Here is a 15,484-nt window from a genome sequence, read left to right on the forward strand (position 1 = left end):
GCTCAACACAACCCATTATCTTATTGGCCTTGGCAGCAGCTGCCTGACACTGGTTTCTACAGTTTAGTTTGCTGTCCACTAAAATGCCTAAGTCCTTTTCCATGTCAGTGTTACCCAGTGTTTTACCATTTAGTATGTACGGGTGACTTGCATTATTCCTTCCAGTGTGCATAACCTTACATTTGTCAGTGTTCAACCTCATCTGCCAAAACGTTACATATCCAGCTCACCTTTTTACAAATGAGAAAATTTAAAGATCCCCCAAACACTGCACTCCTACAGGAAGTGGGGGTGGGAGGTAAGAACAAAATCATCCCTCCAGCATCAAGCCACCTGTTTCAAAATCACATGTGGGTTTAATACTTGTGTGTATGCAGTAAGGTAACACAATAAGACATATGTTAACATTAGTTATCATTGTGGTTTGATAACCAATGTTAATACATGTTCTATTCACCCCGTGCTTTCCAATTAGTTGCCAAAAAATACGCTTAGTAACCTAACCGCCAAACTACAGGAGCCATTGTCTGCTGGCTGTTGTGGCAGTTAGACTAGAAATTCATCAGGTTGCATATAGCAACCAATAACAGCTCAGCTTCTATTTTGCTACAGCATGCTGAGGTTTGCTTTCCGTCCTGGAATGCAGAGCAAAACGGATCCGTCATGACCTAAAATGCAAGTCAATGGGGACGGATCCGTTTTCTCTGACACAATAGAAAATGGATCCGTCCCCCACTGACTTTCAATGGAGTTCATGACGGATCCGTTTTGGCTATGTTAAAGATAATTCAACCGGATGCAGAAGGTTGTATTATCAGTAATGGAAGTGTTTTGGCTGAACCCTGCTGGATCCAGCAAAAACGCTAGTGTAGCCTTATTATGGAAATCACTGTTAATGAGATGGGGGTACTGTAGAGGTCACAAATAAAGGGCGGGCCGCTGTGGAGGTCACTGTTAAAGGGGCGGGTGCTGTGGAGGTTACTGTTAAAGGGGCGAGCGCTGTGGAGGTTACTGTTAAGAGAGCGGGGGATTGTGGAGATTAATATTAAAGGGGCAGCTGCTGTGGAGGTCACTGTTAAAGGGGCGTTCGCTGTGGATGGGAGCAGGGGACTGCGGAGGCCACTATTACAGGGGCAGCTGCTGTGGAGGTCACTGTTAAGGCAGCAGGGTACTATAGCAGTCACTGTTAAAGGGGCAGGGAACGGTGGAGTTTACAGTTAAAAGGACGGTCTGCTATGGAGGTCAGTGTTAAGGGGCAGGGTGCTGTAGAGGTCACTGTTAAAGGGGCAGGGTTCTGTAGAGGTCACTGTTAAAGGGGCAGACCCCTGTATAGGTCACTGTCAAGGGGCAGGGTGCTGTAGAGGTCACTGTTAAAGGGGCAGACCCCTGTGGAGGTCACTGTAAAGGGGGTGGGATGCTGTGGAACTCACTGTTAAAGGGGCGGGCTGCTGTGAAGTTCAAAGTTAAGGGGGTGGGCTGCTGTGGAGGTCCTATTTTAAAGAGGGGGTAGTGCTAAGGGGTGGGGGACAGACATGCAGACATACGGACACAGAATGCACACAGAGTAATTTCCGTTTTCTTTCAAGCCCCGTTGAAACTAATGGTTTCGTATAAGGTGCTGCAAAAAAACAGAATGGAAACAGAAGAAAAATACGTTTGTGTGCAAGAGCCCTTATGGAGAGGAAAGTAAAGGGGGCAGGAATGAGGAGTTTACATTTCCATGGCTAGGCTCCAAATGCCATAAATAAAATACGGAAGGAACTCTTTAGGGCAGCCTGCACTGAACAGAGTTTCACTCTCACATGACTTTTAAAGCACCTCATGCTCTGCTCACAGCATTCATATCCAGACGACCATAAACGGTGACTGTATACTGCCGAGAACTGGATTTCTCCTGTTTGTAAAGAGAGTGACCTTGAATATGGTGGTCATTATGTCTAATATTGAGGTGGGTTAGATGGGGAAGGACACAAGCTTTGGTGGTAAAAGCTATAGCGATGGCCGACATCCCACTGGAGATGTATTATTATATTTGGAAGATCTATAAAGTTATGGAACATGTTACAAATCTGTCATTATGTATTAGGGAACTACAGTGATCCCTCTTTTCACATCAATTCTCTGTGACGAAACCCAGTGGGAGACCCCCAACCAATTTAACCCCAATCATTTCTTGGATGCTGATGGAAAGTTCTTGAAGAAAGATGCATTTTTTCCATTCTCCAAAGGTGAGTAGATCCTCTGCAGTAACTTATATTAGGTACCACTGAACTTGATGAGAATTTTACAGTTGATTAAAAATGTTATCATTCATACAAGATATGGCTTTCCCATGATAAGTCAGATAGAGCGCCATTGTTCCCAAGGAAAGCTCTTGCACCCAGTATTTTGTTCCTAGATTTTGTTCAGATAAAGGAACACTAAGTCTCAAGTATTTCTTATCTACTTGTCCTGTTCAGTTGAATTCAATCGATGATTATGCCTATGACACTGTCACGTTTGGGTCCAAAATTTTTATTGAATATATCTTATAGCAGTCCGATATACAGAGCTCCAAATCCTTTGCATAGACATCAAGGTAAATGATATAATTTGTGGGTAGCTGTAGCCGCCACCAGGGGGAGCTCAGGAGCCTGCTGCATAATATCACATTGAGCTCTGTGAGGGTGCATTCACATCACCGTTTAGCTTTCCGTTCTTCTGATCCGTCAGAACAAGAGAGAGAGAAAAAAAATACAGTATCCTGTAAAAAAAATAAAATATATGGATCCTGTTGCATCAGTTGTCATCTGTTTGAGCCATTTCCGTCTGAGATCCGTTTTTTAGATGAAAACAAAAGTATTGCATGCAGATCTCAGACGGAAATGGCTCAAACAGATGACAACTGATGCAACAGGATCCGTTTATTTACAGGATCCTGTTTTTTTCTGTCTCTGCCTTCTTTTGATAGATTAAAAGAACGGAAAGCTAAACAGTGATGTGAATGCACCCTAGGGCTACTTTCACACTTGCGTCAGAAGATTCTGGCAGGCAGTTCCAGACGCAAACGGATGCGGATCCGTCTGACAAATGCATTGAAATAGCGGATCCGTCTCTCCGGTATTTATTTTTTCACAGATTTAAAGGTCTGTGCATGCGCAGACCGGAAGAACGGATCCGTCAATGCGGCAATTTTAATGCCGGTGTTCTGTAAAATTTCCCTACCCGTGAAATTTTTCTACCCTTGTCACTTTCTGTTGTGACGCGGCCGCACCGGACATGGTGTTCCCAGCTTTGGAAGGAGGTGTGCGGTGCCGCGCAGGCACACAACGAAGGAGTAGGGACATTTCACACTAGAGTTGAAGATTTTTTGATCCGTCAGAAGAAGAGAGGGGGGGAAAAAACAGGATCCTGTTGCATCGGTTGTCATCAGTTTCAGCCATTTCCGTCTGAGATCAAATTTTTAGACAGAAAAAAGTCCTGCATGCAGTAAATTTTTTGTTTTCTAAAAAAATGATCTCAGACAGAAATGGTTCAAACGGATGACAACTGATGCAACAGGATCCTTTTTTTTTTTTTTTTTTACAGGATCCTTTTTTTTTTCTCTCTCTCTCTCTTCTTCTGATGGATCAGAAGAACCTAAAGCTAAACAGTGATGTGAATGCACCCTAATAACACAGAATGCAGACAGCTCCCCTAGTGGTGGAACCAGTTATGTTGTATTTTCACCAATGATTTGCAAACCCTGGATACTGACTACTTTATGTGTACGCAGGGCGCAGAGTCTGCGCTGGAGAGAGCCTTGCCAGAATGGAGCTATTTCTTTTCATCACTGGATTGCTGCAGAAGTTCACATTCACACCCCCTCCGGGAGTGAGTAAAGAGGACTTGGACCTCACTCCAGAAGTAGTCTTCACCATGAGAACCAAGGACTACCACGTCTGTGCAACTCCCAGGAACTAGGCAGATTAAACACTGTCAACATATTCCATTTGGATTTGTGCCTTGAAGATCAGGGGTGAGCGGAGCGAACCGAGCTTAGGATCCAAGATGCGAATTCGATTAGTTCCTAAACTTCATCTTAATGTTGTACGGAGACCTGTCTCCATAAAGCATTAAAATGTAAGTACCTATAGAAAATTGCCAGACCCCATATACTTAATTAGACACTTTATTGAACAATTAATAATCATAAAGACCGCTCCGCTCCAGATAGATACAGATCCGACCAAATTGTGGCAGATGGACAACTTTCTTGATATAGTCAATCACTGTTATGTCAAGCATGGACTCCGCAATGACTCGTCAACACCTCCTATATTAGAAAGGACAGAATGGCCAAATATAGTGAAGTACTGCTAGTACTTGATACCAAACCAGCATTTAATGTACTTACAAGATTGCATAAAACATGAGCATAAAAAAATTAAAACCAGGTCTCCCGTCACCAGCCCGACCCGGATTTCGTCTTCACTTCGTCAGGGGCATATGCATATGTCTTTATGATTATTAATTTGACCTTGGTGCGAATTGGACTCACTACGCCGGAGACCGGCTGCGCTCATAGTAGGAATAGCAATTGGAGACTAAACTTTTTATTTCTACTTTATTGAACAACATCTTTTAAATAGTTAATACAATGCAGGGAAAATGGCGACATCACTGGAAAGGAGACACGATGGGAGTAATTCATGGCAGCTAAAGACAACATCCATAATAAATCTAAATGCCAAAGTCAGTTACCCATGCCCTGTCTCCTCCAGGATGGCTCCAGCCACGATGCGCGTTTCGGTGATCACTAGAGCCTCATATGGTCATGATATGTTTTACGTGATGACGTTGGAGATTTATCTACCTCCATTGAATCCAAGTATTTGGTGTTTGACCCTATTTGTCGATTGGCCTCTTTTTGTAGCGTTAAAATCTATGTGCTGTGGCGAGGCAAAATTCGTTAAGTCCGAAGACTTTGGTGAATAACTTAAGGCTTCGATTCTACAACTTTAAAAACATTTTAAAACAGAAATCTGAAGTAGGCTTCGGTACCGAGGTACAAGCTTCCGATTTAACAAATTTTGCCCCTGCCGCAGCAGATACATTTTAATGCTGTAGGGAGACAAGTCTCCGTACAGCATTAAAACAAAGTTTAGGAACAAATCGACTTTAGGAACAAATCGACTTCGCATCTTGGATCTAAAGCTCGATTTGCTCCCCTTCCAATTCAGTAGTAGGTGTGAAGACCACATAGACCTCAGTGCTCCACCACCGGGCACTTACTCAACTAACACTTACAATAATTGCTTTTAAAAAGAAGCTCCTTCTTTGTATACAAAAAGTAAGAGCACCTCTATGTCTTAGGCTACTTTCACACTAGCGGCAATGACCTCCGGCAGGCTGTTCCGTCAGGTGAACAGCCTGTCGGATCCGTCCTGCCGCTAGTGAACGTGTGCCCCCGGACTGCTGCGCTGTCCCCATTGACTATAATGGGGGCGGGGCGGAGTTCCGGCAGAGGCACGGCAGCGCACCGCGAGAGGCTGCTGTAATAAATGTCGGACATGTCGTAGTTTTATTCCGGCAGCCTCTTGCCGTGCCTCCACCGGAACTCTGCCCCCGCCCCCTTTATAGTCAATGGGGACAGTGTGTCAGTCCGGGGGCACACGGTCACTAGCGGCAGGACGGTTCCGACAGGCTGTTCACCTGCCGGAACACTCTGCCGGAGGTCCATGCCGCTAGTGTGAAAGTAGACTTACCACCTTAAAATGCATTATATATTTTAATACAGATCTACATTAAACGGAAAAATAAAGCATGAAAATGTCATTTCTGTCACCAATGGAGTAATGTTCATGCGTTCAATGATGTCATTATATATTAGGTATTTAGACTTTATTAGGAAGATACTGTAGCTCCAAGATTAGAATGCCTTCTTCTTATTGCTCTAGGCTGGAGTCTGAGCAACACAGCGTCTTCAAGTCTTTTGAACGATCATAACAGCAAGTGATGAATGTTTTGACTTTGACAGGGAAAGTGCCCCGCACATGTCATTATATCAGTGTGAACAGATCTGGTTCTGACAGGGGCACATAACCCAATGACACATAACCATGAACCATGCCAGAAAAGTCTAAGGTTAAATTATAATTGACAAGTATATAATGGAAATGACTTCTAAATAACATATAGTAAGAAATTCATGCAAAAATATGGATTCATTAAAAAGTGTGCCACAATACACACATTTTTAAAATGATAAGGGTTAATAGGTAAGTGTTTCTAACATCCGTCGGTATAAATTTAACAGATTTAAATGCCATGCCGCTTCGGACACTAATATTCTAACCCACAATTTGCACAAAGCTTTCTCTAGGGAAGGATCGAAGATATCATGAAATGAACAAAACTATTTTAAGCCATTATCATTGCGTTCATAATTGAAGGAAATGGGTGTCGACATGGGTGGGAATAGGACACCCTGTACTCAGTGAGATGTTTACAACAACGGAGGTAGAAGATGCATCCTGGCAGGGGCGGATTGGCCATAGAACTTACAGGGAAATTTCCCGGTTGGCCAATGCCCTGGGGGCCGCCTGGGCCCTCCTCACAGCCGGCCAGAGGAAGTTTTTGGGGATGCGTTTTGTGCTGTTGGGGCAGTGTTTTGTGATGGACTGTGGTATTTGGCTCTGTCGGGGTGGTATAATGTGCCCCAATATGGTATTGCTGGCCCTGCCTTCCATCAATCTGGACCCGACTACAAAACGGGGCCTCTTTTAGTATTTTTTCCAGGGCCACTTTAAGTTCACAGTTTGCTCCTGCATCCTGGCCATGTTGTCTGAAGGGGTCCAAGGCGGCTCTGCCACAGAAGAAGACACCAGTGTTCGAAATGGGAAATGAAGGGGGGTCTTTATTACGGATTTTGTATTAGAACAATCCTGGCTATTGATCGTAAACTAATAAAAAAAAACATGTATATTTGTAGAAACAAATTTGTTAAGAGGTGAATGTTTATAGCTGTAGACGAAATAGATAAGATGTATAGTAATGTCATGTAAATGACGGCTATAATGGTATGGATACTTCTAATTCAATAAAGCATCAAGCTGAAGCTACTTGTATGTGCGTTTTTATATTTTTTTATTGTTTTGTAGATACAGTAAATCTTTACTTCCCATATGTAGTCGCCATGATAATCCTGGTTCAGTCCCAGTGGATGGATTATTTTTAAGTGGTTGTCGGATATAAGTCAATCATGAATGGCAGACACGAGGGTGTGCAAAGCTAAATGATTGTTGTGAATCCCAGTGGTCCCGAGAATGGGAGCGTACTTGGATATTTCTGGCAGTCCTGTAGAGAATGAATAGAGTACTAGTGCGTATGCTCGGCATGTCACTCCATCAGGATAGGGACATGGGACCCGAATTCTTGGGATTGGTGGGGTCCCGGAAATCAGACCCCTACTGATCAGCATTATGCAATCTGAATATTGGGACTAGATGTCCATTTCCCCTCCAGATCCCTGCCCAACAACAATATGTAACGGCAGTAAGGAGATTATAGAATGGTCCTTTCAATAAGCAGCATAGCCCCATAGTGGAAAATCTTAATAATCTGGTTGTAATAAAAAGAGTAATTATGCTATCTATTGCTAACTTCAAGGTACAGTCCTATGTAGTGGCAGCTACATGCACTGTAAAAACCACAACCACAACGACATTGTATTACTAAGAAAAAATCAAGCGGCATCATTAGAAACCCAAACTGCTTGACTTTTTGTCTGTATCCAGCTACTGGTAAATGGGACTGTACTCTTAAAGTGTAACTGTTATATATTTTTTTATTTGCTAGTTTATTAGAGATAGGCATGTATACATGAGTTAGTCTGTCAATGATTGCCAAAAGAGGTTATTCCATAATCTGTTACAGATTATGTAATTTCCATAATCTGTAATTTTTCCACTGGTCCCTTAAAAGACCGTTACTAGGGCTTGTCTGTCTTCCCTTTAGTATAAACAGAATACGGAGCAGCGGTCATTCACACTGCATGCCTGCATTAGGCTTCAGAGTGAGAAGGCGTGTCTCTCAGTAATCCAATCTGATTGGCTGGCAGGGAGCTGCTGGCTACAGCAAGTGTGTATGGGAAGTGGGGGAAAGCAGTTTTGGCCTCAGAGAGAACTGTCAGAGGAGCCATCTTGAGAAGATCCTCCTATTGTCAGGCTTAAAACAGCCGTAACTAAGGGAAAACCACAATGAAAACAGATGTATGTGAAGAAACTAAAGACTGCTTTATGTATAATGCTGCAGCAGCAGTAACATATGCTAAAATAGATTTTTTTTTATGACAAAATGACAATCTGTAACGGTCACGTCCACACACACACAGGGGGAAGGATAGTGACCACTGCGCTCCACCCTCACCACTGGCCCTGCCTACTTGCCTCACGAGTCCTGATGACAGGGTATAACTGGACGACAGTCTCTTACTTAGGATATGTGCAGGGAAGACAGACAAGACAAAATACGGAACGGACCGGGTCAGAACCAAGAGAGCTATGCAGTACAAAGGGTTAAGCAAAGAATGGTCAGGAGAAGCCGGGGTCAAATACCAGGAGAGTCGAGAAGTACCAGAGGAGTCCGCAAAGAGTAGTCAGGTGGGAGCCGAGGTCACAATACCAGGACGGATGCGCAGTACAGGAGGAGCAGGCAAAGGATCGTCAGGGAACAGGATCAGGTGAGTATTCAGTAGTCCAACAAATAGCCAGGAACCTAGAAATTAACAGGCAACCTGTGGCCAGCAGGCTGCCTGTATTTATAGTGGGGAGTGAGGGTCATGTGACGTGGCCAGCGTCACATGACCGACAGACCGACCAGTCGAGCACCCAGTGATCAGCTCGGCGCTCAAGGCAGACCTAGGAGCAGGGAGCCTCCCAGCTAGCAAAGCCGCCCTGGGAACGAGGCCAAACACAGATCCTCGCTCCCGAAGCTAAGCAGCAGGTCTGCGGCTGATGGGAGACCGAGTGCGCCTTAGGCACCCCGTTACACAATCACACTTTACCGGTATATTAGACTGGCAGATTTTCTGCCCAATGATCGTTAACGAGCGTTCGTAGTAACGCTTATTAGCGTTCATCTTGCAGTGTAATGCTGCCACCGATTGCACGATGAACAAGCTTGTTCATCAGACAATCCAGATCTTTAAGCATGCTGAAAGATCAGGATTTGTAAATTAACTGTTAAACAAACTCAGGCTGAGAATGTTGCAATGCCACTGCCACAGAGGCCCTCTAGAAATGGAAGGTGGGTTACTGCAGGTTCTGGTAGACTTAGAGTTGTGGATAGAAGACATGTCCCACAGTCTGTGGCTCTCCATAATTCATTTGCAGAACTTTCAGAGTGCAAGAGCAACATGGAGGATGGCTCAGGCACAGTGGGTGAGGAACAATCATCTCCTATGCCTAAAATATGCAAGACTGCAGCCAAAGACACAAAGGAGAACGTGAGCAGACCACCTACCCAAGTCAAAGAAGTAGATGATCTACTAGTTGAGGAAATATCTAAAATGACATTGAAAGGGGAAGTTATCATTATGAGAGACTTTAATCTTCCTGATGTAAACTGGAAAACCAAAATAGCTAGTTCTGCCAGGAGTACAGATATTCTAAATTCCCTACTGGGATTATCTCTACAGCAAGTAGTTGAGGCGCCAACGCGGAAGAAGGCCATTTTAGATTTAGTATTCACAAATGGGAATTTGGTATTCGATATTACTGTAGGGGAAAGCTTGGGATCTAGTGATCACCAATCAGTGTGGTTTACTATAAGTACAGTGACTCAGTCACACCACACAAAAACAAAAGTTTTAGATTTTAGAAAAACGTACTTTTCTAAAATTAGATTAGTGGTATACGAGCCCCTATCAGATTGGAACAGTTTCATTGGAGTCCAGGAGAAATGGGACTACTTAAAAGTGGCACTATTAAAGGCAACAGATAATTGCATTAGGCTTGTCAGTAAAAGCAAAAAAAAGGAAGAGACCACTGTGGTACTCAGCAAAAGTGGCCAAAATCATTAAAAACAAAAAGATAGCATTAAGTAATTATAAAAAATAAAAAAATAAAAACGAGGGTGACAGGCAAATTTATAAGATTAGGCAGAGAGAGGCCAAACAAGTTATAAGAGCTTCTAAAGCACAGGCAGAAGAGAAATTAGCCCAGTCATAAATGAAAAAAGGAAACTAAAACACGGTATTACAAAATTAAAAACAAAAGAAGGAAGGTATATGGTATAAGAAGATAAAGAACTAGCTGACTGCCTCAATGAATACTTCTGTTCAGTTTTTACAAAGGAAAAGGACTTCAGTTAGGAAAGAAGACTAATGAATCTTTTGATGCATGTGTCTTTACAGAGGAAGAGGTTCTTAGTCAGTTGTCTAAAATTAATACAAATAAGTCACAGGGGCCTGATGGGATACACCCAAAGCTATTAAAAGAGCTCAGCAGTGAACTAGCAAAACAATTAACAGATTTATTTAACCAATCACTGGTAACATGAGTCATCCCAAAAGATTGGAAATTAGCAAATGTACCTATTCACAAGAAAGGTAGTAGGGAGGAATCGGGCAACTATAGGCCAGTAAGCCTGACCTCAATAGTGGGGAAATTAATGGAAACCATACTTAAGGAGAGGATTGTGGAACATCTAAAATACCATGGATTGAAAGATGAAAAACAGCATGGGTTTACTTCAGGGAGATCATGTCAAACTAATCTCATTGATTATTTTGATTGGGTGACTAAAACAATAGATGGCGGAGGTGCAGTAGACATCGCTCATCTAGACTTTAGTAAGGCTTTTGACACTGTCCCACATAGAACGCTTATCAATAAACTGCAGTCATTGAGCATGGACTCCCATATTGTTGAACGGATTAGGCAGTTGATGAGGGACAGACAACAGAGGGTTGTAGTCAATGGAGTATATTCAGACCATGGTATTGTTACCAGTGGGGTACCTCAGGGATCTGTTCTGGGACCAATATTGTTTTATATCTTTATCAGCGAAATTGCAGAAGGCCTCGATGATAAGGTGTGTCTTTTTGCTGATGACACAAAGATTTGTAACAGGGTTGATGTTCCTAGAGGGATGCACCAAATGGAAAAGGATTTAGGAAAACTAGAGGAATGGTAAAAAATCTGGCAACTAAAATTTAATGTTGATAAGTGTAAGATAATGCACCTGGGGCGTAAAAACCCAAGAGCAGAATATAAAATGAGTGATACAGTCCTAACCTCAGTATCTGAGGCAAGGGATTTAGGGGTCATTATTTCAGAAGACTTAAAGGTAGGCAGACAATGTCATAGAGCAGCAGGAAATGCTAGCAGAATGCTTGGGTGTATAGGGAGAGGAATTACCAGTAGACAGAGGGAGGTGCTCATGCCGCTCTACAGAGCACTAGTGAGACCTCATTTGGAGTATTGTGCGCAGTACTGGAGACCATATCTCCAGAAGGATATTGATACTTTGGAGAGAGTTCAGAGAAGAGCTACTAAACTAGTACATAGATTGCAGGATAAAACTTACCAGGAAAGATTAAAGGACCTTAACATGTATAGCTTGGAAGAAAGAAGAGACCGAGGGGATATGATAGAAACTTTTAAATACATAAAGGGAATCAACAAGGTAAAAGAGGAGAGAATATTGAAAAGAAGAAAAACTGCTACAAGAGGACATAGTTTTAAATTAGAGGGGCAAATGTTTAAAAGTAATATCAGGAAGTATTACTTTACTGAGAGAGTAGTGGATGCATGGAATAGCCTTCCTGCAGAAGTGGTAGCTGCAAATACAGTGAAGGAGTTTAAGCATGCATGGGATAGGCATTAGGCCATCCTTCATATAAGATAGGGCCAGCGGCTATTAATAGTATTCAGTATATTGGGCAGACTAGATGGGCCAAATGGTTCTTATCTGCCGACACATTCTATGTTTCTATTTGCCGGCAGCAGATCGTGCTGTCTGATTACGATCTGCCGCCAGCAAACTACTGTAGAGCATGGGGATGAGCAATGGCAGAGTGATCACTCCTCCTGATGTTTCTGCATGTAAAAGCAATGGTCTCCTCAGCAAGCTAGCAGACGATTGCCGGGAGGGAAGCAATCGTCTGTGTAATTGGGTTGTTTAATACACCCTTTAGTCTACTAAAGGGTTAATTATCACTTAATCTGCTTTTCTGGCAAACTCCCACAAACAGATTACAGTAGAAATGTATCAGATAACCATCACATCAAATCTCTGGTTCGGTCCCACATTATTTGTTTTATTCCTGTATTACTGCCAATACTAACTTTAACGAAAAACAAACGCAAAACAAACTCATATCAGATTGCTTTTCATGCTCTGTCATGATATTTATTGACAGTTACACAACATTGTGGACAGATCTAAAGAAGATATTGTGGTGGTCCGTGATGCTCCAGGCCAATGTGATAAGAGATCAAAGATTTTTTTTTTATAGTGGGTAATTATTTTTTTAGCAGTTTAAAAAGTTCAAATTTAAAGAGTACCTGCAAAGCTAGGGTATTTGTGATACCGTGGAAAACAGCAGGATACGCGGCACAGTGGAGAATTCAAGAGACAAATCAGTTCACCATTACAAAAATTAAAATGAATGTTGCATAGCCGGTTGAGAAAGGTTGAACTTCATGACCTGGTGTCTTTTTGCAACCTGCATAACTGTGTAACGGAAGAATACAAATTAAAAAATAAAACACTTAACAAGGTAAAGAAACAACACCTACAGTCGGACCTGAGGCTTTAACTGAATAATCTAGCAGTATGACTGGTCAGTCACCATGTGCTCTGTGCGTGTGCTGCCTGTGGCCTCTCTGCTGTTTATCCTTTTTGTCAAACTTCTCCTGCATCCAGTGGTGGACTTTGGGGAAGGGAGCATTACATAGCCATGCTTCAGTAGTTATTAATGTTATAGATGACCTTCAGTGCTTTATTCATATCTATACAGCTCAGTACTTCTCTAAAATGTCTCCCACATTCTTCTGCTTCTCTGCATGTGAAAAATAGGGATAGGGGAGCAAAATGTCTTCTATTTTCTGTGTACTCTGTATAGAAGCCATCATGGCAGAGAGTCTTCACCCACCAGCTCACAGACAACTGAGAATAAGAGATAGAACCTGCAGATGGGAAAACCATTACAGATACGAGAGATATAATGGTTGGAGATAGTGTTATTAGTCTTATTCTTATTCTGAAAAGTCATCTGAAAGTATAAGCATGTTTTAAGTAATCACAAAAATCACAAAAGGGCATCCAAATAACTGCAGCCCTCAATAGTCTTAATCGTAGTCATCATACATGAACCTGGATAAAAAAATTGATTCATGGACAAGAATCAAGGCAGAAACAGGTGAGTAAGGGTCCATTCACACGTCCGCAAAATGAGTCCGCATCCATACTGCAATTTTGCGGAACAGGTGCGAACCCATTCATTTCATTTGCATCCGTAGATGCAATTGTGGACAAGAAAAGGCATTTTCTATGAGAGTGCCGGGCATGTGCGGTCCGCAAAATGCCGGTGTCCGGACGTGTGAATGGACCCTAACAACAATGCTTGTCTAATTTTTGAAAAGATAAGCACTCAAACCCCTTGGGAGTGTACAAAAAAATATACTGCTATATGTGGTGTAAAATAACAGGCTTTGCAGCTGCTTAAAACCCATGGCAAAGTTAAGGAACTTCACAATTGGCCGCCTTGATCATCAGCTTTAATGCTGAGATCATGTTCAGCTTCAAGTATCCTTCAAAACAGGGTCAAGATTTTTGTGTATCCTGGAATTATTCCACGGTTGTGTGCATCAAATCCATGTTGCAATGGTTAAATTCGCAGTCAAAACCATGAAACAATTTGTATCAATTAACTGCATGTGTCCAGTGAACTCCCAAAATGATTCCTTTTGAGATTTAACGCTTATCAGCCAGCTCGCCTCCAAGGCTAAGATGCATGGAGATAGGAAGAGCACATGAAGGAATACATAGGAAAGGATCTCCTGTGGGAACAAGAATTGGGTGTTCAGATTTTGGAACAGAATTCTAAGTACTGGTGCATCTCAATAAATTAGAATCAAAAAGTTAATTTTTTCAGTAATTAAATTCAAAAAGTTAAACGCATATATTCTATAGATTAGTTACACACAGAGTGATCTATTTCAAGTATTTATTTCATTTAATGTTGATGATTATGGATTTCAGCTAATGACAACCCAAAAGTCAGTATCTCCTAAATTAGATGATATAAAACCAATTAAAAAAATGATTTTTAATACAGAATTGTTGGTCTACTGAAAAGCATCTACAGTATATCACACAATACTTCTTCCGGGCTCCTTTTGCATGAATTACTGAATCAATGGGGAGTGGCATGGAGGCAATCAGCTGATGTGTTATGGAAGTCCAGGTTGCTATGATAGAGGCCTTCAGCTCATCTCCATTGTTGGGTCGTGTCTCTCATCTTTCTCTTGACAATACCTCATAGATTCTCTATGGGGTTTAGGTCAGTTGAGTTCGCTGGCCAATCAAGCACAGTGATACAGTGGTTATTAAACCAGGTAATGGTACTTTTGGCAATGTGGGCAGGTGCTAGGTTCTGCTGGAAAATGAAATTAGCATCTCCATAACGCTTGTCAGTAGACAGAAGGAAGCATGAAGTGCTCTAAAATTTACTGGTAGATGGCTGTACTGGCTGTGAACTTGATATAACACAGTGGACCAACACCAGCAGAAGACATGGATCCCCACACCATCATTGTCTGTGGAAACTTTAAATTGGACCTCAAGCAACTTGGATTGTGTGCCTCCATTCTTTCTTCAGACTCTGGGTCCTTGATCACCAAATAAAATGCAAAACAGGATTTTGGACCACTGAGCAGCAGTCCAGTCCTCTTTCTCCTTAGCCCAGGTAAGACGCTTATGACATTGTGTCTGGGTCATGAGTAGTAATGACTGATGAGCGGCAGAGGCAATATTCAAATTCGTGATATTTAGCGAATATATGGTAGAATATTCGTCATATATTCGCGAATATTCGTATTTGAGATATTCATTGTATTGCGAAAAATCTGTAATAAAAATCGCATAATGCGAATTTTTATGCGAAAAAAGGTGTTCGTCAAAAACGAGTATATAGCACTACAGAATATACTGCTATATATTTGTTTTTAGAATATTCGTCATTTTTTCCATCTGAACAAATGAGTCCTCCCTGCTTAAAATGCTTGTGGGTCAATAAGTCATTGGTCCACAAGCAAGAAGCAGGGAGGAATCATGACGAATAGTCTAAAAAACGAATATATAGCACTATAGAGAATATATTAGTTTTGATATTTTTTAGAATATTCGTCTTTTTTTTTTCCTCCAAATAGTACCCTTTGGCATACTCCTCCCCACAAGCGTCCCCGTCACCATGGGTACTCCTGGTGGTTAGAATATACCATTGGATCTGAGTTAG

General features: G+C 42.0%; 1 protein-coding gene across 1 annotated transcript in view; it reads left to right on the plus strand.

Moving 5' to 3' along the window:
• LOC122939570 (cytochrome P450 2W1-like) overlaps nt 1–5,395 on the plus strand; it is a 30,586-nt gene extending 25,191 nt beyond the window's left edge. Inside the window, exons 8-9 of the mRNA XM_044295663.1 lie at nt 2,087–2,228; nt 3,755–5,395. Coding sequence (XP_044151598.1) covers nt 2,087–2,228; nt 3,755–3,942 — 330 coding nt within the window. The 3' untranslated portion in view covers nt 3,943–5,395. The remainder of the gene's footprint in view (nt 1–2,086; nt 2,229–3,754) is intronic.
• Nucleotides 5,396–15,484: the final 10,089 nt, after the last annotated feature.

The sequence above is a fragment of the Bufo gargarizans genome, chromosome 5, assembly GCF_014858855.1.
Source record: "Bufo gargarizans isolate SCDJY-AF-19 chromosome 5, ASM1485885v1, whole genome shotgun sequence".
NCBI classification, from domain to species: domain Eukaryota; kingdom Metazoa; phylum Chordata; class Amphibia; order Anura; family Bufonidae; genus Bufo; species Bufo gargarizans.